This window comes from Acanthochromis polyacanthus, chromosome 13, assembly GCF_021347895.1.
Source record: "Acanthochromis polyacanthus isolate Apoly-LR-REF ecotype Palm Island chromosome 13, KAUST_Apoly_ChrSc, whole genome shotgun sequence".
NCBI lineage: Eukaryota > Metazoa > Chordata > Actinopteri > Pomacentridae > Acanthochromis > Acanthochromis polyacanthus.
Genome location: NC_067125.1, coordinates 25,096,456 through 25,120,920, shown reverse-complemented (window position 1 = coordinate 25,120,920; position 24,465 = coordinate 25,096,456). Strand labels below are relative to the sequence as shown.

Below are 24,465 nucleotides of genomic sequence, written 5' to 3'. Positions count from 1 at the left end.
GCAATAAGATATAAAACGACTAAATGTGACATAAAATAGCCAAAAAAAGACATAAAACAATCAAAATGCGATGCACAACACCCACAAAAAGAAGTTAAACAAGCAATATTTTTTGGTCTTAGAAAGTGCCCAATGCTTCTACTGTTTCTTCATATGTTTCTATTTCTAGGACATAGTTTTCTGTTTACGTTTATCTCTGTATTCTGTCCTTTAACGTCTGGTACCTGTTGGCGAGGGCGTCGATCCTCTCGCGGATTCGTTCGGAGTAGATGTTGTTCTGGCTGATGAGACTCTCTCCAGCTTCGATCACGGCTTTGATCCGGTGCAGGTTGAGCTCCATGGTGGTGGTGAAGTCTTTGTGTTTCTTGATGGCGCCTTCCACCGTTTCCACCGTGGTGGGAAGCTCCACGTGGGCCAACGCCGACTCCTGGAACACGAAAACGGCAGCAGTGAGGAGATTTATCGGTTCAAGAACTCGCGAAGTGAAGTCAGAAATAACCACAAAGAAAGAAGAAAACAACGAAGGGGGTGGATATTGTGAAAGTTTCTTAAAATAGAGTCAAAACTCACCAAAAACCATGTCAATTGGACAATCAACTGGACAATTTAGCATGCTTCAAGCCAAAATGTGAAACACTTCTCTCAACTGTGAAAGTTTGCTGCTTTTCTTTGCCTTTTGTCACAGAAAATTAGAATAAATTTTGGTTGCGGTCATTTTGCATCACTTTTTTGTTGTTTTATGTCTTTCTGTCATCATTTTGCTTCATGTTTCGATTGTTTTACATCTTTTTGTGGTCGCTTCGAGTCACATTTTGGTTGTTTTATGTCATTTTGTCATCATTTTATTCCACATTTTGGTTGTTTAACATCCTTTTGTGGTTGTTATGCGTCACATTTGGTTGTTTAATGTCTTTTTGCCATCCTTTCGAATCACATAATTGGTAGTTTTGCATTTGTTGTGGCCATTTTGCATCACATTAGGTCGCGTCACATCTTTCTGTAGTCATTTTGCATGACATTTTGAGTGTTTTATGTTAGATTTTGGTTGTTGAATGTCTTTTTTTACATCCCTGCATCTATTTTGCCTCCCACAATCAACATGTCAAAAGCTCCACATGCTACAGACACTAAACTATTTACATTTTGTTAGTAGTTTCCATACTTGTCTCCTCTCTGCTCTGTGAAGAACAACAAGCAATTTCAGTCAGCTTGGATTTAAAGAGATTTTGTTTGTTTTTTCCACAGTTTACAGGCTTAAGTGAAACAAAAAAAATATGCAGATTAACTGATAATGACAAAAAATGTTGCAGAAGTGCTTCTTTAAACTCTACAGTCAACATATTATTGTTCTATCAATGATTTAAGAGCTGAAAATACAGAATGTGCGATTTGAAACGAAGCTACTTCAAGAATTTTAAATGGCCTCTAGATGCAGAAAATAATGAAAAATGAAACTGAGAGAGAAAAAACAAACAGGGAGCGGCAGACAGAGATCAGCGGCCTGGAACGTTTTGATACTTATTGAAGAAGAAATGCTGCTCTCTCTGAACCACCGCCTGCAGGCTAACAGGAGGAGCTGCTCTAAAGATCTGCTAGCAAACAAAAGAAGACGTTCTGACCAACACACGACCAAAACACCGGAGTGGAGGTCCTCTCTACGGCTGACATTTCAGATCAGAAAAAAACAAACCTCTGCATGAAACGCTGAGATTCAATACAGCCACGAATGCTGCAGACAGGACCGACTGCTGCCCGGAAATCATATTTATAAAGCAAAACAGCTATAAAATATCAGATTGTTTCTCATTTTCTATATTTTTTAAAAGAATTGTTCTCTTTATTATGTCTTATTATTGCACAGCCTTCAGAACAGTCACTTTGCTTTCACTGCACATGCAAAATGTTCATTAAAACATCCAAAACAATATTAGTATCAAATCTGAAAAAACACAATTTAAAAGTTAAACATATATTTGTAAAATTATCCAAAGATTTTTTTAAATAACTACAAAATTTATTTCAAAATTTAATTAAAAATAGATATTCTTTTAACCTCTAAAAAAATATTTAAAACGCATTATTGTAAAATCAAAGATATCAGTGATATGTTGGCTCATTATTTTTTGAAATGATCTTTAAAGTTCCTGTGTTATATTTGAGTTGTTTATATTAGGTTGGTAAAATAAATTATATATATATTTGAAATAATTAGAGTTTTATTAAAATCCTAAATTTAAAATACTCTAATTAATCTAAAAATGACAAGATTTTTCTTCAATAAAATGATTAAAAGAGCTAAAAAATGCATCATCATCATCATTATTATCATTACCTCTAATAAACATATTTTAAAGCCTGTCTTAATTAGTCATTATACGTGTCTTTTTGTGGTAGTTTTGCATCATATTTTGGATGTTTTATGTCTTTTTGGGGCAATTTTGCACCACATATTTAGATGTTTTACTTATTTTTTGCAGCCGCTTTGCATCATATTTGGTTGTTTTACGTTTACTTGTGATCGCTTTGCATCATATTTTGGTTGTTTTGTGCTTTTTTGTGGTTACTTTGTGTCACATTTGGTTGCTTTATGTCTCTTTGTGAATATTTTGCATTATATTTGATTGTTTTATGTGTTCTTGCGACTATTTTGTGTCACATCTGGTTGCTTCACATCTTTTGGCGGTCGTTTTGCATCATGTTTTGGTTGTTTTAGATGGAATATTACTTTAAATACGCCCCCTACATTCTGACAAAACTGGTAATAAATGCACATAACAATAATAATAATACCAATGATAATAATAATAATAATAACAGGAGGAAGAAGAAGAAGAATTTGTAGCATATTTTGTTTCAGTTGGACAAATAAACATCACTGTCTCGTTCTAAATGCAGCATTGATTCCACTAAATAATCCTGCAGTAATGTACCAATTATAGAGATTTCAGCCAATAAGAAGGAAGTATAATTTACACAAAGCTACAAATAGCGTCATATAATGTTCACACACAGAAACAGACTTCAGAGTCAGGAGAAGCCACGACGTAGATCTAGAATTACTAGAAGCTGCTGCATCAACAGCTTCTGCTCTCTCACACACACACACACACACACACACACACACACACACACACACACACACACACACACACACACACACACACACACACACACACACACACACACACACACACACACACACGGGGCTGAAGCCAACGCCCAGTCTGCAGCATCATGAGGGCTGTTCAGACACACTTCAGGACAGAGACGAATAATTACAGAACAGAGGCAGAGTTTTAACCACATGATTCACACTTTCTTTATGCTGTAGGTGTAGTTCAGTGGCTTTAAAGAAGTGAGTCTGTACAACCGTTTCATTCTGCCTGTGGTCATTTTGCGTCACATTTTGGTTATTTCATGCCTTTTTGTTGCTATTTTGTGTTACATTTTGTTGCTTTACATCTTTTTTGCGGTTGTTTTGGATAATACTTTGGTTGTTTTATGTATTTTTGTGTTGGATTTGCATCTTAGTTTGGTTGTTTTATGCCTATTTGTGGCAGTGGTGCATCACACTTTGGTTATTTTAATGCCTACTTGGTTGTTTTATACCTTTTAAAGGCTACTTTGCATCCCTTTTGGTTGTTTTACAGCTTTTTGCAGTTGTTTTACATCACATTTTAGTTGTTTGATGTCTTTTTGTGGATATCTTGTGTCATATTTATCTTTTGCTGTCGTTTTGTGCCACATTTTGTGTATTTTATGTTACATTTACTTTGGTTAGTGTCTCATACTTTCCTTATGCAGTCAACTTTTTCTTTTTCTGCTCCTCGCTTTACTTCACTGTTACATTTCTCTCTATATATTTACTACTTGTTGCAAAAACATAAAAAATTGACATGAACTGCATATTTTTCACTTCACTCATTCTGTTTGGCGTATATACGAGCCGCTTCTGAGCTGTCATCATCAAAAGAAAACATAAGATGACAAGAGAAGTAAATCTCAGCAGAGTGAAGAGGATTTGTCTCCCTCAGTGGCAGCCAGACAGGCTCAGAGAAACATCACAGAAAAGCTGCAGAGTCATGCGTACAGCAGCTGTTTTCATCTGGCTGTCAAACATAATTTAACTCTTCCAATGATTTAAGTTTAGCAGGTTTCCATGACGCTGTGGTGACTGGAAGGAAGGAAACATGTCGTATGACACAGAGAGCTAAGTACATTATCACAACACGTACTAAAGTCACCTCAAGGACCGACATTTTTCACGTTGCGTCGGACGTATTTTATTCCATAAAACACTCTGACAAGTCACTTCATCACCAGCAGTCAATAATAATAATATTAATATTATAATAATAATAACAATATTCATCTTCTATTGGTCATAAACGGCTGCAGCAAATTTTTGTGACACCAGCTCACCGACGTCACTGTAAAGCGACTCAATGCTACACAGCAGAATGGAATATGGGAATAAAAGTAATTTTCCATACATGCTGGAACTGGAAACTGATTCTGAAGACAAATAATGAAACGGAAAGCTAAACTCTGTATGTTGAACAGATTGGTTCTTTGGGTTTTCTATGTATAAAACTGTATATTTGCAATTGGAAATGCTCAGTCATGGTGTTGACTGCTTAGTTTGCTCATAATGTTTCTTCCTGTACATAAAAAGCAAGTTTTTCCTTGTTAAACTTGCCTTATATATGCAAAAACTTGCTTGCTGTATCTAAAAAGCAAGTGTTTGTATACAAAAATCAAGTTTTCCTTGTAAACACTTACTTGATATATGTAAAAACATCCTTATAGTATATAAAAAGCATGTTTTTACAAGTTTTTGTATATAAAAAGCAAGTTTTTCCTTGCAAAATCTTGCTTTTCAAATTAAAAAACCTGCTTCTTGTACATAAAAAGCATGTTTTTAAAAGTCTTTGCATTTGAAAAGCAACTTTTTGCAACTTTTTGCAAATAAAAGCAAGTTTTTCCTTGTAAACACATACTTTTCCTTGCAAACATTTGCTTTTTATATAAGAAGCTCGTTTTTACAAGTTTTTGCACATAAAAAGCAAGTTTTTGCAAGGAAAAATTTGCCTTATAGAAAGTTTTATATATATATACTTTCTATATAGAAAGTTTTTCCCTTGCAAAAACTTGCTTTTTATGTGCAAAACATGCTTATGGGATATAAAAAGCATGGTTTTACAGGTTTTGCACATAAAAAGCAAGGTTTTTCTTGCAAAAACTTGCTTTTTATATACATAACATGCTTATTGTATATAAAAAGCATATTTTTAAAAGAGAAAACACTTGATTGCCAGTAGTATTAAAACAGTATTTATTTTTCTTTGTTCATAAGGCCATAAAGTTTGAGAAAACACAAACTGTTGGACTACCAGACTTTAATTCCAGCCCTACTGTCAAACAAAAACACAGCAGACATGTCAAGCTCTAGAATGTGAATATCATAAATGTCTGCAGAAAGCTTCAGTGCAATTCAAAATAAAGTTGTTGACATTTTATTTTGAAGGAAAGTGTTTGACAGATGAACCGACAGAGATGAATAAAGTATGTCTCACCTGGTTGTTGAGGAAGGACTCGGCCTGTTTGACGTCTCTCAGGAAGAGGTGGAAGATGTGAGCCTGGACCAGAACTTCTCTCCGGCTCTCCCACATCTCCAGCAGCTTGTTCCAGCCGACGTCCAGCTTCTGCAGCCACTGCTGCAGGGCGGCCTGAGGAAGAGGAGCTTCCTCCGACTCCAGCAGCTCGTTCATGGCCTGCAGACGCTCGTAGTCCTCCTCATACCTGAACAGACACCCAACAGTTATTCTCTGCACACCTGGTGAGTATTTAGGGCATTTTGGGGAGAAGTAACTGAAACTTTTACCGTCCGATCTCCTCTTTAAGAGCAGCGTGTTTGTTGATCAGTCTCTCTGCCTCCTCCAGATCGTTGGGAAGCTGATCGGAGGCAGCAGCCGTCTGAGTCTGAACCAACCAGGTGAGGAATGAGTCCAGGTCCTGACGAGACGAGAAGAGGAACGTAATGCACATTTTACACATTCCAGCTGTTCTAATGTTCGTCTGTTGTAGAAGTTAGTGCAGATTGAACATCTAAAAAGCACATTTTTCAAGTTTTTGCATTTAAAAATGAAGCTTTTCTAAGTGATCGCATATATAAAGGTTTTCATTGCTAACACCTTTTTATTTGTAAAAACATGCTTATTGTATATAAAAATCCATTTTTTTCACGTTTTTGCAAATAAAAAGCAAGTTTTTCATTGATAAACTTGCTTTATAGAAAAAAATTGCTTGGTGTATCTAAAAAGCACATTTTTGCAAGTTTTGTTTATAAAAAGCAAGTTTTTCCTTGCAAAGATTTGTTTTATATATATGAAAATGTGCTTATTATTTCTAAAAAGCATATTTTTCCAAGTTTTTGCAAATAAAAAGCAAGGTTTTTCTCATAAAAACTTGTTTTATATATGCAAAAACTTGCTCATTGTATCTAAAAAGTACATTTTTACATTCAGTCTATCCACCCAAAGATCCTGGGAATCGTACTGTGGATCTTCTAGCTGTCAGGCTAAAGTGCTAACCACTGATCCACTGTGCAGCCCACAGACTGAAGAATTTGTTGATAAAAATACATCTACATGACACAATATCAACATATGTAGAGTTTCTTTGTAGAAAAGTGAACCTGAAGACAGTTTCCTATGAGATTTTTTATTTTTTTTGTCAGACACTACTGCTGAGTTAGCTAACCAAGCTAGCGGCAGACAAAGAGCATTGAATTCCTACAACAACCAATTTGTCCACTGTCACTTTATCAAGCTTTGTTGTTTTGGGAAACATAAAGGTTTTTTAGATCCGATTTTGCTTGAATTCTCCTGGTCTTCTGCTGTGAAGTCTAACTTTTATCACCTAAAGAACTTTAATATGAGTCAACAGGAATAGAGTCGATGAAAACCGCATGGGGATGATTTAAGCAAAGTTTCTATGTTTGTCTCCTCCTGATCTCCACCTGTATGAAGCTCTGCAGTCTGCTGGCCACCATCAGCGAGTCCTCACATCCCTGCAGGGTCCGTTTCAGCTCCTCCCACTCCACACTGATGCCATCGAACGGCACCAGAATGTCTATGGCTCGACCCGGGTGAGCCGTGGCCATGTGCTCCGCCTCTTCCTGCATCACCAAACACCACAAACCATCATAGAAATATTAGATTTGTATGCTTAAGCGAAAGTACAATTACTATAAATTGCAATTTAACCATGCATGATCAAAATACAGTATAACCAGTTTGTAAAATCATGTGCATTCACTGACACTTTTTTTGCCTCATATTTGGTTGTTTTATGTCTTTGGTGGTCATTTTGCATCATATTTTGGTTGTTCTATGCTTCGTTGTGGCTATTTTGTGTAGTAAATGTCTTTTTGTCTTCATCAGTCCCTCCAGGAATTTGCGATCGCGCGAATTCACGTGAAATCAACCAATCTCCGCAAATTTTGCGATTGCAATTTTGGTGATTGCAATTTTGTCCAATCACCGCAACTTTCCCACAATTTTGGCCCGCCTCCTATGAATTCCACCAATCATAGTAGTCCCTAGCACAAACGTAATACACGTACGTCACCGTATTCACTTCCTTGTTTATGGTTTGAAGATGCAGACATGTGCGATACTAATGTCTCTCATTTCCCAACAAAAATTACTGCTGAAGACCGTGATAAACAATTAATTTACTGATGTTCTTCACCAAAGTGGAGCTAAACTGTTTTACACCCATGCAGTATTGTGGTTGAATACAAAAAAGAAAAAAATCATCGATTGATACACTTTTTTTAAAAAAAACACGAAACATATAAGAACGGCCGAAATGAGCGGACAACAGACCGCATACATCACCATGATGGAAACTGTTGCATCCAGATTCGTTAGAGCACTGAAAGAATGCAGGTAAATTAGATTAATTATTCCATCTAAGAACACGACAGAGTTATGTGCATAGACTGTATATATAGTGGACGTAGCATCTGGCTCCAGAATTGAAGCCAACCCGAAAGTGTCAAAAACTTGCAATATCACGCCGTCCGCTAGGGTTGGCTCCAAAAAGCTTTTTCTCCATAGACCCCAATTCATTTTTGGAAAAAATTAAATTTGATAGACTGATTTTCTACAGCTCAGGATTTTTTTCCCGTTAGTTTTCATGGTCAAAATGAGAGATCAGGTGGCCGATCTTAAGATAAATCAATACTGAATTTTAAATAAATCGTTAAAGTTGGCGGAGCCAGGGGGCGTGGCTATACTTGATAGACAGCAACAGAAGCCTCTGCGGTAAAATGTGGGCGGGATAAGAGAGTCCTCAGCCAATCCTGCCCCTAGTTGCTCTCCGGTCCAGTCTGTTTGATGACGCTTTTTACGTCACTGGCTCCAAAAAATCCAAAACGGCAACGAGGAAGGAGCAAAATCCGGGCTTTATTTTCTCGGCGTTGAAACCAACGGGTGATGTCACGGTTAGTTCACGCCTGGTTATGTGACGATCAGCGTGTGTGAATCCTTCCTCTGTTACCAACATTACTCGAAAACAGACTCAGGGATTTGAATGAAATTTTCAGGGTCAGTCAGAAATGACACAAGGACCAAATGATTAGACTTCGGCAGTGATGCGGCTTAAAGTTTGGATCCACGGATTTAAGGATTTCCCATTGAAGTAGCGGCACAGCATCTGATAGCGGCACGGTAACCATGGCAGCAAGCTACTTCAGTGGCCTGCTGACGATCACATGATTGTGATCCTACAACAAATCTACCACTGTGGACGTATCGGAAATGATACAAGGAACAGTTGATTAAATTGTGGGGGTGTTTCTGAGTCCCATCAATTCCAGTTGCCAGCTACATATTTAGGTCACGCGATTCGGTATGTACACATGCAGAAGGAGGACTGCGCTCTCTCAGTACTGTTCTTGTTAATTGACGTGACAAGCCGTGAGCGTGTGTGTGTGAACACGTGTGCCAGGATGTGAAATTAACTTTTTAAGCCACTGACAGATATGTCCGAATATGATTCATTCAATAGTAAATTAGCATTTTGTGCTGCAAATCTACCAACCACGTCATGTTAAACCAGTATCTGGCTGCTGCTAATGTCCCACTGTGGTGTGCCAGCTTTTGTGGAAATGGGTTGGAAGGCAAAATAATTAATTTCGGAATAAATATTATCAAATACAGTGTTGAAACATGTTCTACAAGCTGGAAAAAAAATGCAGCTTTTTAGCAATTGCCAGTGTCTCCCGCAATTTCATCACAACAAATAAGCTTAAAACATTGCAACTTTTATTGCAATTTTTTTAGAAAAGCTGCAGCGAATTCAGGCATTTTCGGCCGCAACAATCACGAAAAACACCCGCGAAATCCTGGAAGGACTGCTTCATTTATTGTTACATTTTGGTGGTTTTACATCTTTTTGTGGTTGTTTTGCATCATATTTTGGTTGTTTTACGATGTTTTTGTGGCTATTTCGAGTTGCACTTGGTCGTTTAACAACTTTTTGTGGCAATTTTTCTTCACATTTGGGTGTTTTATGTCATTTATGGTCAGTTTGTATGTATTTTGTGGCTATTTTGCATCATATTTCTGTTGTTTTATGTCTTTTTGTGGTTGTTCTGCATCATATTTCGGTCGTTTTATGCTTTTTTGTGGCTATTTTGAGTTACACTTGGTTGTTTTACAACTTTTTGTGGTTCTGTTGCTTCACATTTGGTTGTTTTATGTCTTTTTGTGGCCATTTTGCATCATTTTTTGTTGTTTTTTCTTTTTGTGGCTATTTTGCATCATATTTTTGTTGTCTTATGTCTTTTTGCTGTTGCTTTACTTCATATTCTGGTTGTTGTATGCTTTTTTGTGGCCATTTTGCTTCACATTTAGGTGTTTTATGTCTTTTGTGGTCATTTTGTATCTTAATTTGGTTGTTTTCTGTCTTTCTGTTGCTATTTGCATCATTTTTTTTTTTTTACGTTTCTGTGCAACTACACACGTGGACAAAATTGTTGGTACCCCTCAGTTAAAGAAGGAAAAAACCCACAATTCTCACTGAAATCACTTGAAACTCACAAAAGTAACAATAAATAAAAATTTATTGAAAATTAAATAATCAAAATCAGCCATCACTTTTGAATTGTTGATTAACATAATTATTTAAAAAAACAAACTAATGAAATAGGGCTGGACAAAAATGATGGTACCCATAACTTAATATTTTGTTGCACAACCTTTTGAGGCAATCACTGCAATTAAACGATTTCTGTATTTGTCAATGAGCGTTCTGCAGCTGTCAACAGGTATTTTGGCCCACTCCTCATGAGCAAACAGCTCCAGTTGTCTCAGGTTTGATGGGTGTCTTCTCCAAATGGCATGTTTCAGCTCCTTCCACATATGTTCAATGGGATTCAGATCTGGGCTCATAGAAGGCCACTTTAGAATAGTCCAACGCTTTTCTCTCAGCCATTCTTGGGTGTTTTTGGCTGTGTGTTTTGGATGGTTGTCCTGTTGGAAGACCCATGACCTGCGACTGAGACCAAGCTTTCTGACACTAGGCAGCACATTTCTCTCCAGAATGCCTTGATAGTCTTCAGATTTCATCGTACCTTGCACACTTTCAAGACACCCTGTGCCAGATGCAGCAAAGCAGCCCCAAAACATTACTGAGCCTCCTCCATGTTTCACCGTAGGGACAGTGTTCTTTTCTTCGTATGCTTGGTTTTTGAGTCTATGAACATAGAGTTGATGTGCCTTACCAAAAAGCTCCAGTTTGGTCTCATCTGTCCAAAGGACATTCTCCCAGAAGCTTTGTGGCTTGTCAACATGCATTTTTGCAAATTCCAGTCTGGCTTTTTTATGAGTTTTTTTCAGCAGTGGTGTCCTCCTTGGTCGTCTCCCATGAAGTCCACTTTGGCTCAAACAACGACGAATGGTGCGATCTGACACTGATGTACCTTGGCCTTGGAGTTCACCTTTAATTTCTTTGGAGGTTGCTCTGGGCTCTTTGGATACAATTCCAACGATCCGTCTCTTCAATTTGTCATCAATTTTCCTCTTGCGGCCACGTCCAGGGAGGTTGGCTACTGTCCCGTGGGTCTTGAACTTCTGAATAATATGAGCCACTGTTGTCACAGGAACTTCAAGCTGTTTAGAGATGGTCTTATAGCCTTTACCTTTAAGATGTTTGTCTATCATTTTTTTCGGATGTCCTGGGACAATTCTCTCCTTCGCTTTCTGTTGTCCATGTTCAGTGTGGTACACACCTTTTCACCAAACAGCAGGGTGACTACTTGTCTCCCTTTAAATAGGCAGACTGACTGATTATGAGTTTGGAAACACCTGTGATGTCAATTAAATGACACACCTGAGTTAATCATGTCACTCTGGTCAAATAGTTTTCAATCTTTTATAGAGGTACCATCATTTTTGTCCAGGCCTGTTTCATTAGTTTGTTTTTTTAAATAATTATGTTAATCAACAATTCAAAAGTAATGGCTGTTTTTGATTATTTAATTTTCAATAAATTTTTATTTATTGTTACTTTTGTGAGTTTCAAGTGATTTCAGTGAGAATTGTGGGTTTTTCCTTCTTTAACTGAGGGGTACCAACAATTTTGTCCACGTGTGTATTTAGCATTAAATCTGGTTGCTTTATGATTTTTTGGCTCTACCTTGGGGGAGCCATGGCCAGAGGCTCCACCTCTTCAAACATCACAAACTGTCATGGAAACACTAGATTTTCATGCTTCAATGAAAGTTAAATTCATTTTTACCCACTATGCTACTATAAATTGCAATTTATTATATTATATCCAGTTTGTTCAACCATGAGCATTCACTGACATTTTCTCAAATTCCTCTTATAGCAACAGTGGTTTGTTTGTAAAAGAATAACAAAAAAATGGAGTAAACGGATCGTATCTCCCCACCTGTAGATGCAGCAGTTTGGGCTCCAGGACGGACAGAGCTCCCTCCATGGTGGACAGACGTCTCTGCAGAGCCAGGACTCCTCCCAGGTCGCTGCCCACGTACTGGGTGGCGTCAATGGCTTTCCTCTTGTCCTGGATCTGGGACTTGATCTCTGCACACTCCAGCAGGTAGTTCTGGAGGCGTAGCATGGAGTCCAGCTGGTCCTTCTTCTGCTCCACCAGCTCCACGATGCTGTTCCACCTGGACGGGGCCACAGACAGGACAGAGGTATATTAAAGGCATAGTTTCTGGTCTAGTGAATGTGACACCTTCAAAATTTGCAATATTAGGGGCCAAAATAACACAAAGGCAGTTTGAATGACCAGTAAAGTTCCTCTCTATTCACTCATTAATCTGTTAAAAGCTCACTTCTGTGAATTAAAGTTACATATTTAGAAGTTGTGAAAGAAGAAATCCTTCCTGCCTCCAAATCTCGTAGACACAACTCTGTTGCTTCCTCTAAAATGTGCATATAAACGTGATTCCTGCCTATTAATCAACCCAACACTCAAGCACACCAGCTCACCTGCATCACTGTAAAACCACTCGACGCTACACAATATTAGTGCAATACTGGAATAAAAGTACTATTGGAGTAATTATCCATACATGCTGGAACTGGAAACTGATTCTGAAGACAATCAACTCAAAACCAACGCTCGAGCACACCAGCTCACCTACAGCTCTGCTCAAACACTGCAAAGCTCCTCAACGCTGCACAATGGCAAGTTGTAACGTTAGAGTAGTTCTGCTGTACGTGTTCAAACCAAAAACTGGCTGAAGAAGGATACTGACAGAAAACACCTCATTCAGCAAACAGCTTGGTTTGCTCATAATGTGTCTTCTTGTACATAAAAAGCAAGTATTTCCTTGTAAAAACTTGTTTTTTTACATACAAAAAGCTTGCTTATTGTATATAAAAAGCATGTTTTTACAAGGTTTTGCATTTAAAAAGCAAGGAAATCACTTCGAAAGGGGAAAGAGCAATTTTTCCTTCACATGTAGGACTATCAGGCTTTAATTCCAGGCCTACTTTCAACTAATGCAGCAGGAGTGTGAAGCAGCAGATCTGTCTTCCAAAAATATGCATCAACTGAAGAAAAATCACGGCTAATGAGACTCATATTTCTTCTAATGTGAGATCTGAAGCCAACTGAGCTCAGCAACTCGACGCTGACGGTGTAACACTGTTCTCTTTTTAATTTCCTCTACATTAATCCCGACCGCAGGTCCACGTTCTGATGACCTAAAGTGACCTAAGAGGAGCAGCTCTGGTGGTGGTTTCAGCCCAGACCTCATCTGCTCACCATATCGTCACACAACATGTTCTCCTCAATCTGCTCCAGACCTCCATGCACAACCAGCCGGCCAAGAAAACAACACACACACACACACACACACACACACACACACACACACACAAAATGAGGTAATGGCAGCAGAGCCCCGAGGAGGCAGACAGAGAACCCAGCAGGCAGCAGGAAAACAGCTCAGAGATGCTGAGCTGCTAAACTTAAAGCCTGATAGATGGATGGAATCAATCAGAAATCAATAAATCAGCAAAATAATAACATACTATTCTAAATATATTGTAGTTAAAAGCATATATTTTAAAATTAAGGCAACTGTTGCTGTTTTACTAATGGCTAAACTGAATTATTCCACCATTCCTGCCATTTGTCGACCGTTAAATGCTGCTGTTCATAGTTTTGTCGACTCCTGTTTGAGTGTTTAACAAGGTAAATTAACCCCCATGTCGTCCTGCGGGTCAAAATTGACCCGTTTTAAAGTTTGAAAATGTGAAAAACAATATATATTTTCACAGTGAAACTTCTGATGTCCACATTTTCAACAATTTTGTGAAATCTTTGAACATTTTTTGGTGGAAAAAAGAAATGTTAGAAATGTTTCTTAAGAACATTCACAACAAAGAAAATATTAGAAGTTTTACTGATATATATGTAATCATTTTAGATATCTTTAGGATGTTTTTGGAAGATCTTCTCTCATTTTTTAATAATATTTACAAGAATTTTCTTGCCAAATTTGGGAGATTTTTTTTAAAATAAAACTTTCATGGGAAATTTTTAGGAATTATCGGAATTTTCTTTGTGAAGGTTTTGCAAGTTTTCAGAAATTTGGGGATTTTTTTGTTAAATTTTGTTGGATTTTTTTTTCAGACAAGAACAGAATATTTTTTGGTGCCTGTAAATGAGGACAACAGGAGGGTTAAGAAAAAGAAACAATAGAAGGTGTATTAGAGAGCAACTTTAAAGGTGAAGGACAAAACTGCAAATTTGGTCACACTTTGGTGCAGCAAGGTGTTTTACAGAGTGACAATTTTGGAAATACAGCTTGAATTCTCCATTTCTTCCAGATTAATGACCATTTGTTGCACTAAAGTTAGTTTCACTGCGTCTAATAACCCCGACACAGTGTGCAGTATTCACATCAAAAGCCTGTAAAGATGCTAGTTCCATTTATTATTGAGTATAGTGGTTTATTCTTCATGTTTGTTTGTAGTCTTTGGGCTCTCTGCGGCCTCGCTTTCACTGAGGAAGCAGCACAGATGGTCACCCTGAGACCGACGCCACGCGCCAAGGTCACGAGGCTCACGGACACCCGGCCATCACAGACTGATGCCAGACGTCAGAGCGGTCAATGAACAGAACCGAGAACCAATCAGGGACGTCGACATGGTCACATCTTAATGGGAATAAACACAGACTCATGCTGCTAGTTTACATTTACACACTGAGCTAAGGATCTGATGTCCTACTAAGGCAGGACAAAAGACCCTTTTTCAGTTTGCAAACAAAATAACTGTATTTGTATTCATAAATTCCCCTCAATAATCGCACAATGCTACTTTTCAAGTTTACTTCTGGAAATCTGAGTAATTTAACTTTTAAATGTTCAAATATTCTACTTGAATTTTAGCACCTTACTTTGAACTTCGGCAGCTTTAATCACTTCTGTCTTTTAAGGTTTTTATTAGCCGTGATTTAATGGATAAAACACACTAGAATCAGTGTTTTAAGGAGGGAGAGAGAGAAGAAAGAAAGGAAGGAAGGAAGGAAGGAAGGAAGGAAGGAGGGAAGGAAGGAGGGAGGGAGGGAGGGAAAGAAAGAAAGAAAGAAAGGATGGAAGGAGGGAAAGAAAGAAGAAGGAAGGAAGGAAGGAAGGAAGGAGGGAGGGAGGGAGGGAGGGAAGGAGGGAGGGAAAGAAAGAAAGAAAGGAAGGAAGAAGGAAAGAAAGGAAGGAAGGAGGGAGGGAGGGAGGGGGAGAGGGAAAGAAAGAAAGAAAGAAAGAAAGAAAGAAAGAAAGAAAGAAAGAAAGAAAGAAAGAAAGAAAGAAAGAAAGAAAGAAAGAAAGAAAGAAAAGCATTTGTGAATAGATGTACCTCAGGCTACAGCATAGAGTCAGAGCAGAAGTTTAATTCCGTCTTTATTCTCGGTAGACAGAAGAAAAATACAACTAATGTGCAAAAGTAACGTGTTGTTGAAGTTCAGTGACACAGAGACACACTGGACACTCAGATGACTTAAAGGTGAGAGTAATGTTTACCGATATCAGGAGAAGTGACACCAACAGAGCAGCAGGTCATGCAAGCAATGCCAGCATCAGTTCTGAGGATTCTCTCTGATCTTGGGGTATGTGCAATATAAATGGTAGTGGTAGTATTACTAGAATGAGTGGCAGTAGTGGTATTTTTAGTTTAGCATTAGATTATGGTGTTTTGTTGTTTCGTTTAATCCATCTAACAGTAGAAGTGGTGCACTTCCTGCTCAACGTTCACGGTGGTAGCGACTGTTGTACCAAAAATAGTGATTCTAGTCCTTATTGTAGCTGTTGGGGCATCAGTATTGCTTCAGTACCTGGAGTTGAGGTGGTCCTGACATCCTCTGACCTCGGTAGAAGATGGATGACCTCCATCCAGGAGCTGCTGAACGATCTGGTTAACGTCCAGGATTCTTCCCATCAGGCTGTTCATCTCCTGGTCCAGGCTCTCGAACCTGCAACACGAACAACATTCAGAGAACTTTTCACCCAGCCGAGGAATCCAGTTTTCATCCTGCTCTCCTTCCTGTTCTCCCTCCTCCTCACCTGTGAGCCACCACCTCCACGTCCTCCAGCCTCTCTGGGATCTCCATCTTGTCCAGCCACTGCTCCTTCTCGTCGATCCACAGCTCGCAGGCGTTGACCTCGCTGAACATGCGGTAGACGGCGAGGGCGTCGTGGAGCCACTGCTGCCGGAGGACGGCGACCTCAGCCACCTCCGTGTAGAGCTGCTCCACCTCCCCCATCCTCACCTGCACCTCCTGCAGAGAGAATCGGTAAAAAAGATGCACAAAGACAAACAAAAAGGCTGCTATGCCTCGACCCACCTCCTGGTCTCGGTACCGCAGAGGCAGCGCCACCATGTGTTTGCGCAGCGCCAGCACATGCAGACGGTGCTTGTCGACGGCCTCGCTGACCCCTCGGTGCTTCTTCAGCAGCGACTGGGTGGAGTACTCGTCGTGGCCGAAGTCCTCGCTGGACACCAGGCGGTAGGCGTCCTGCAGCCAGGCCACCAGGTCGTCCGTCTCCGTGGAGAACTGGAAGAAGTTGAGCGCCTCCTGCAGGTGGCCGAGCCGCTGCGCCGCCTGGTCCTCCAGTCGCTTCCACTCGCCTTTCACCTCCATGATGTGCTCCTGGATCCCCGCGGTGCCGAAGCTCTTCTCACTCAGGATCTGCTTCCCTCGCTTCATGGTGTTCTGGAGGAACAAACGGGATGCAGGAACTTTAATGTCTGTTTGAAAGGTTGGAACATTTTCAGCAACTAAAACACAAAACAGCAAAATTATTTTTGAAATCTGATAAACTAATTTTATTCTCTCAAGATAATTTGTCATTGTCACACTATTTAGTTTTTCTAATAAACAACTTCTCCAACACTGTTTTCAAATGTAAAAAAATAATTAAAACTGTAACATGCTCAAAAAAGAGGTTAAAATTGAACTTTGCTAACTTTGAAGTGCCAAGAAACTCAATAAAAACTGACAAAATGATCAAGAAAGCAATTATCAACACACACACAGACCTACAATTACTAAAATTGTCGATTTTTGACATCTAAATATGTGAATTTCTAACACATTTGTAATGTAAATGTGTCTTTGTCAATAATACTTCATCTGTGAGCCACATTAGAATTATTCTAACACTCATCAGCCGGAAAAGGTTTGTTAAAAATTGGAAGTTTTACATGATTTAAATTTAGATTTTGTCAAGAAAGGGTGTCTGCACTGCAAAATGTCACTGCAATTCATCTACACTATGCAAAAATGTTTGTGTTTTTTTACAAGGAGATATTATTTAAAGCCTTTCATATCTAAATTTAAATGCACAGCCACTGCGCTTTTAGATTTGGATGCCTTGGTTCTATTAATATATTAGTGATACACACTGTTTAGTGAACATGTTTCTGACTGGCTTCATATTTTCTATCTGTATCCTCTATGATAATCAACTAACTGGAAATTTTGTGGTGTAAAGTCATAAAACAAAAATCAAAAATAACATTTGAATCTGACCGCTTCAGACTTTCAGAACAAAACTTTACTGTCAACAGGTAGATAAGTTTTTCTGCAAAATGCTGTATCTGCACTTTTCCAAGCTCTCTTATTAAGACAGAAAAGTTGCTTTTTTTAACGTAAGCAAACTCAGAAATCATTTATAAATGCTAATGCATGAATCCACTGAGGTACGTGGAGTTCAGAACAGAGACTCCAGGTCCTGTGAATATCCCAGGTGCAGGTAAAACACAAACACACCTGCAGCAGCGAGCGGTGAGCCAGCAGTTCTCCAGCCAGAGTCTTGTGTTTCTGCAGTAACCTCAGCACGCTGCTCAGGTCCTTCCCATAACCCTGAGCTCCCAGGATGGAGCTCTTCTCCCGGATCCAGGCTGCTGACTCCTCCAGCTCCTGACAGGGGGAAACATGCAGGGAAACAAGATTTGAAGTTTTAAAATATGGCAATATTTCTTTTAAAAAAAAAGAGACAGACAGACAGAAGAAGATAGAAAGAGACAGAAGAAGTGAAAAATATGACATGAAATTCAAAGATATGCAGAAAGAGGACAAAAAGTAATGAAACAATTAGTATGGTTATAAACGTCCATAAAGGAAAAAGTTCTGAACAGACCACGATTCAAGATTCAAGATTCAAGATTCAAGATTCAAGATCTTTACATGTCCTCTTCTGTAATTTCTAAAGTCTAATAGGCTGTTCAGAGCATAAATTAGCCACATAAATTGATTTTATTAAAAAAATCTCAGTGGTAAATCAATGACTCTTTGGACAAACAAATCCAGGACAGATGAGACAGATACACAGAAGTGGACTGCATTAAAGGAAAATGTGTTATTAATTAATTATTGATGGTCCTTCCAGAATTGGAGGACATTTTACATTCCACCCATCAAATTTCAAATAATCCATGTACAAAATACTAAAACATGCACTTGTTGTATGAATTTACTTGTCCTGAGACCAAATAAAAAAAAAATAGTTGAAAAGAATGTTTGAAACTATTATTAAAATACCAAATAAGTCTGGAGTTTCCTTTAAAATGGCATTTTTCTCTTGTCCCACCCCAATGATGATCAAATTGAGTCTCAAATAAAACTGTGAAAATTACATTTAAATGGGAACATTTTTTTAATCAACATAATATTTTAAATAGTATTTATGATGCAAAGAACGTGTGCCCCACAACAACCCTGTTAGCATAACCTTTTTAGCTGGTAGAAGAAGACAAAAGCTGTGAAAAGAATGGGTAGAGCAAAGCTATGTCTGTTTTTTCATATTTTCATCCCATTGTCAGCCTTGATTGGACGTCTCACTCTGCCTCATATTATCAACATCAGACTCATTCTTTTGACTGTTTTCCATCAGTCAGTTTGTCCTCTTGGTCAGCAGTAACAGCTAGCTAAACATTTAGCTTCTACTGCTGAGAAAAAGATCACATTAGCATGGATTAGCAACCCTGTTACTGTGATTAGAGTAGGGTTAGCAAACAACACATAAAACATGGAATAAAAATGGTACCAGTCTATTGCCTATTATTAATGAATATGGAGCAGAAAATCTTAAAAGAGAAGGTTTATTTCTAAAAAAATGTTGAAAGCCAAATGTCCTCCAATTCTGGAATGACCCTGTTGTTCTTAAAAAGAGCTCTTAGCTTCAGCAGCACTGCTACAGCTTTGTCAGAGCAGCTAATCAGATCATAATCTCAACATATTCTAGTATTCTCTCCCAGCCTAGTAGAATCAGCCTACTAATCCCTGCCTTCTTCATAAATATTTCAGTACACATATGCTGTAAAACACAAAAACCCTCTCTGGTGTATAGCAAGCAGCACTGCAACATGTTTGTAAAATTTAATTACAGCAGTGTGTTGTTTGATTTATTGTCTTCTGATTAGACACAGAATCTCTACTCCAGTTAGTTACTTTACTCAAATTCTGAAAATGTTGATGCAAAACCCAAAACAGAACATAATTTAATGGATGGATGAACATTTAAACCTGGCCTTGGTGTGTTTGTGTAACAGATTATGGTCTTGAATTTACAAAAATCTAACACCTAGTGGCCTGTTCTGACTTTATTTAGGAGACACGTGTTTAAAGCTGCTACAGGAATATTTAAGAGGTGGGTTGCACTTGAATGGAATTAGTTTCTGCATTGTGTTGTCCAACTTTGTCAAAAGTGAAAATGATGTGCAAAGTTGGTGTAAATGTCAGTTTGGGAGTAAGTTACACAAAGTTTCAGCTCTCAATCAGGCATTTTTTAGGATCCAACAAGCGCCTCAGATGAAGCATACTGACGTCTTAACTTGCTAGAATAAATTAAAGTGACATGATCAGCTTCCTGCGTTTTACCTGAAAAAACGCCCACAGCTGCCTCGACTCTTCCAGCTCAGAGCGTCTTTTAGCCGCCAGCTGCTTCAGCTCCTCCAGACAGGAAGACACGTGGTTGACCCGGTTACAGATCACCTGTGGGTCACATGGTTGGTAACCTGAGAGACAAAAAGAGGAGGTTAGTGGCCATGGAAATAAAAACACTGTGCTGATATCTAGCTCCAACAATGACTCTATCTGACTATTATGTACCAATGTTATTCTCAAGACCACACAGTATCATGCTTATACACCGCTTCATCCTCACTAGGGCTGCGGGGGGTGCTGGAGCCTATCCCAGCTGACTCGGGTGAAGGCAGGGGACACCCTGGACAGGTCGCCAGTCTGTCGCAGGGCTACATATACAGACAAACAATCACACTCACATTCACACCTACGGGCAATTTAGAGTTATCATTTAACCTCAGCATATTTTTGGACTGTGGGAGGAAGCCAGAGTGCCCGGAGAAAACCCACGCATGCACAGGGAGAACATGCAAACTCCATGCAGAAAGATCCGAGGCCCACCCCGGGATTTGAACCGGGGATCCTCTTGCTGCAAAGCGCAAGTGCTAACCACTACGTCACTGTACAGCCTAATTGCATCCAATACACCCTAAAAGCCTTGAAACTTGGTTAACACTCCTCATGTCATATTAATCTCACAGCAGATAAAAACAAACACTTTCCCTGTGCCACACATTATACACAAACGTGTTCGTACCTTCTATTGTGGTGAATTTGAGCGCAGCAGTGTTTAACGTCTCGACTCTCTCAGCCTGTATGCCGATGTCGGCTTCCTGCAAACTGTGTTTCTGCAGCAGATCGTCCACCTCCAGAAGATGCTTCCCAAAGTCCTTCGACAGCAGCTGGACCTGAGAGGAACGAAGGGATGGAAGGGAAGGAGGACGACAGAAATTAAAGGCTAAAAATTAAATCATGAATCAAAACTATGCAAAGAGATTTCTGTTTTGTCCCTTCGTACTTCCAGTCTTCACATTTATGGATCTTCTGTTTCCATATTCACGCTTCATAACATGCAAAGTCTTCCTCCACATTCCCCAGTCTCTACTGTTACTTAAAGTTGTCAACAAAAGTCTATATGCTCTTGTAAAGAACATGTACATAATGGCAATCTTGAGTTTTCAACGACTCCTATCACTGAGAGACATGCATCTTGTCAGAAAAAACAATCATGCATTTTGGGGTTTTTTCAGAGAATTGCATGACAATATGATAAAATCTGGGTAAAAATACAGCAAATTTAAATATGAGATTTGGTGACATACAATGTGGTGTTAATCAGATTTTCTTTGTAGTATGGCCTCTAAACATCTTGTGAGTGACTACAATTGACTACAGCTGCTGACTCCTTTGAGCAAATTTAAATAGTGCCAATTTGATCTACTCATTAGACTCAAATACTACAGTGAGAAAGTCTACAGAGTTCAGCACAGACCTGAAAAAGCACATTATTGACTTGAACAAGTGAAGAAGATCATTTGGAGCCATTTCAAAGCAGCTTCAGATTCCAAAATCAACAGTTTGAAAGTATAAAGTTCATAGTCCAGTTGTGTTGCTGCCACCATCAGAAAAAACCCACATTCTATCACCTACTACTGATAGACAATTGCTCAGGGTGGTCAAAAGTCAACCAAAAGTCACCAAAAATCAGGTCTGAATGAATGATACACTGCTGCAACACAGGTGCCAGGGTCCACAGTGTTGTATGTCCACATGAACTGAGAGGATCCATGAAGAAGCAAGTTCTTCCTCTAGAAGCAGAACCTTAAAGCTCCACTCACCTTTGCTGCTGATCACATGGACAAAGAAAACTCCTTCTGGAGGAAAATTCTGTGGTTAGATGGAAAAAACTGAGCAGACATATGTTTGGAGGAGAAGGTGACCCCAGGAATACCAAACCTACCACCAAGCATGGTGGTGGCAGTATCATGCTCTGTGGAACTGGAGCTGCACTCAAAGTAAATGGAATAATGAAGAAGGAGGATTACCTCTAAATTATTCAGCAAATCTAAAATCATCACCAGAAGGATGATCTTGGACACAGTTGGATGTTTCAACAAGAGAATGAGCAGAAAAACTCATCAAAGGAATGAAGGTTTTAGACTAATGTCCCCAAAGTCCTGACTTAAACCCACCAAGAACCTGTGAACTGCTTAAGAAACAAGTCGACAAATTAGGTTTAACTGCACCAGTTCTGTCCAGAGGAGTCAAAAGCTACAACCAGAAGCTTGTAGACAGAAACCAATAATGCATGGTTGAGGTGAGAATGTCAAATGATGTTAAATCAAATATTAAAATTGCTGTATGTAGATTTTTTGACCTTCCAAATCCTGCATATTTTCAGAAGGCCTATAATAAATCTAGGAAAGAACCAAAATGTACAATTGTTTTTGTGACAAAGACTCGTGTTTCAATGATTCCATTATAAAGGAAAATTGTAAGAGTCATGGAAACCCTAGAGTGCTATGACATCCATGGTCTTTACAAGTGTATGTCAACTTTTGCTTACAGCTGTATATCTCTATCTACCTACTGAGTATATAGGTGAAGTGTCATCATCATTCCCTCATGCTCTCTAGTACCTGTGTGTCCTCCATCCAGTCAATCATGTAGACCATATCCTGGAAAGTCTTCTGTAAGGACAGATTCTTCTCCAGCCGAGTCCTCCTTCCAGCCACCAGCTCCTTCAGCAGACTCCACTGACCCAAAATGTTCTCTTTACGAGCCGAGATGCGCCGGATGTCGTAGTATCCTTCTGACTCCATCTCTGCAGCAAGTTCCACAACTACGCCAATTCGTTCTTCGTACGAGGCTATGTCCGCCTCAATGGCCTCGTGTTTCTTCATCGCTGCCTCGACTGCCGGTAGGTCGTAGCCAAAATTATCCTTAAGGGAGAAAGACGAGGTGCACAATTGGCGGTAACCAATTTCAAACTAAATATTTTAGTTAACATAAAACTCTTATCAGAATTTTTTAATGTAAACAGAGATGAAACCTGGCAGAAAAAAACAAAATACATCAAAGATCTAGCACTAAAATTCCAACTAAAGAAGTACGTATGGTATTGTAGTTGCATGAGGTAGCACGAGTAGAAGTGTAAGAAGTACATTCTCATATTTGTACCCTTATTCCTACCTGTGATACGAGTCTCTGGTTCTCGTTGAGCCAGGCTTGCCTCATTGTGGTTTTGTGGTCAAAGCGCTGAGCCAACAGCTCCAGCTTCTCCTGACGAATCAGCTCCTTCCGCAGAGCCACACCCCTCTCATGCTCCGCCTTCTCCAGCCTCTCCCAGGCCTGGACAGCAAATAAATGACCAAAAAAACTGTTTAACAGCGGCAACGCAACTTAAAAAAAATTAAAATACTCTAAAATAAGAGCCAAACAGACCTTGTTAATGTCTGAGATGAGCTTCCCGTCATGAGGCACATAGGGTTTCTGGTTATTGGCTCTGAGTTTGCTTTGGATGGTGAAGAGGAGGACCTCGAGATTCCCCTTTTCCTGAAACCTGGGCAGAAGACGAGATGCTTTAATTACCTAACATCACCCAAACTCTTGCAACAACACGAGAAGTTCTGAGGTCGAAGGAAACACTCTGCACTTATATAGTCGGTCAAGGTTTTAGTACCTTGATGAAGGACACTGAAACAGCGTGAAGGTTTGCTGACAGACATTTCTGAGGACTCTACCTTAAAGGTGACTTCTTCCTTCTGTTACTCCAGCGTCCAGTGTCATAGCTATTAATCACCCACCAAGAGCCCACTGTATCCTCACCTGAACTTCCGATCAATGTGGTGACATTTTGTGAGAAACGTCTTTTATCTGCACCGATCAGCCACAACAATACAACCGGTGACAGGTCAAGTGAGCAGCATTGATTTTCCTGTTATAATGCAATGTTCAGCTGGGAGATCCGGGGATACGGGATACATGTGTACATGTCCAGCAGGAACATGATACTCTGCAAAAACTGCTCAGAAAAGGCTTGAGTTTTTTCTGAAAACTAAACAGTTTTATAAATACAACACACAGACGTGACTGCTGTAGGTCTTGAAAATGATGAGGTCTGCTGAGTCAAACACATTCATATAGCACCTTGAAATGTCAGATTCAAAGGTGTCTTTTTGCGGCAATTTCATGTTCTTCTTGGTAGTATAGCATCTTTTAAGTGGTTTTACATCTTGTTGTGGTGGTTTTGCATCTCTTTGATGGCCCACCATATTTTGTAGCTGATTTTGTGTCTCTTCATAGTAGTTTTGCATCTTTTCGTGGTTTAGCACGATTTTACAGCAGTTTGGTATCTCTTTACGGCAATTTAGCCTCTTCTTGGTAGTGTAGCATCTTTTTGAGTGTTAAAGCGTCTTGTAGTCGTTAAGTGGTGGTTTTGAGTCTCTTTGTGGTGATTTTCCTTCTCCTTGTGGTGGTTTTGTGTTTCTTTGATTGCTCATCATTTTTTGTAGTTTATTTTGTGTCTCTTCATTCTAGTTTTGCATC

The 24,465-nt window shown here is 39.2% G+C and overlaps 1 protein-coding gene across 3 annotated transcripts in view; it reads right to left on the bottom strand.

Moving 5' to 3' along the window:
- LOC110969264 (spectrin beta chain, non-erythrocytic 4) overlaps positions 1-24,465 on the bottom strand; it is a 127,956-nt gene that overhangs the window by 73,858 nt on the left and 29,633 nt on the right. For all 3 annotated transcript variants that reach the window (XM_022219312.2, XM_051957733.1, XM_022219313.2), the window contains exons 10-23: positions 23,362-23,479; positions 23,110-23,268; positions 22,557-22,859; positions 20,675-20,825; positions 19,933-20,069; positions 17,824-17,973; positions 16,396-16,764; positions 16,115-16,329; positions 15,886-16,023; positions 11,968-12,208; positions 7,022-7,180; positions 5,885-6,015; positions 5,577-5,802; positions 225-427 (exon numbers count right to left, since the gene is read on the bottom strand). In XM_022219312.2, coding sequence (XP_022075004.2) covers positions 225-427; positions 5,577-5,802; positions 5,885-6,015; positions 7,022-7,180; positions 11,968-12,208; positions 15,886-16,023; positions 16,115-16,329; positions 16,396-16,764; positions 17,824-17,973; positions 19,933-20,069; positions 20,675-20,825; positions 22,557-22,859; positions 23,110-23,268; positions 23,362-23,479 — 2,700 coding nt within the window. The remainder of the gene's footprint in view (positions 1-224; positions 428-5,576; positions 5,803-5,884; positions 6,016-7,021; positions 7,181-11,967; positions 12,209-15,885; positions 16,024-16,114; positions 16,330-16,395; positions 16,765-17,823; positions 17,974-19,932; positions 20,070-20,674; positions 20,826-22,556; positions 22,860-23,109; positions 23,269-23,361; positions 23,480-24,465) is intronic.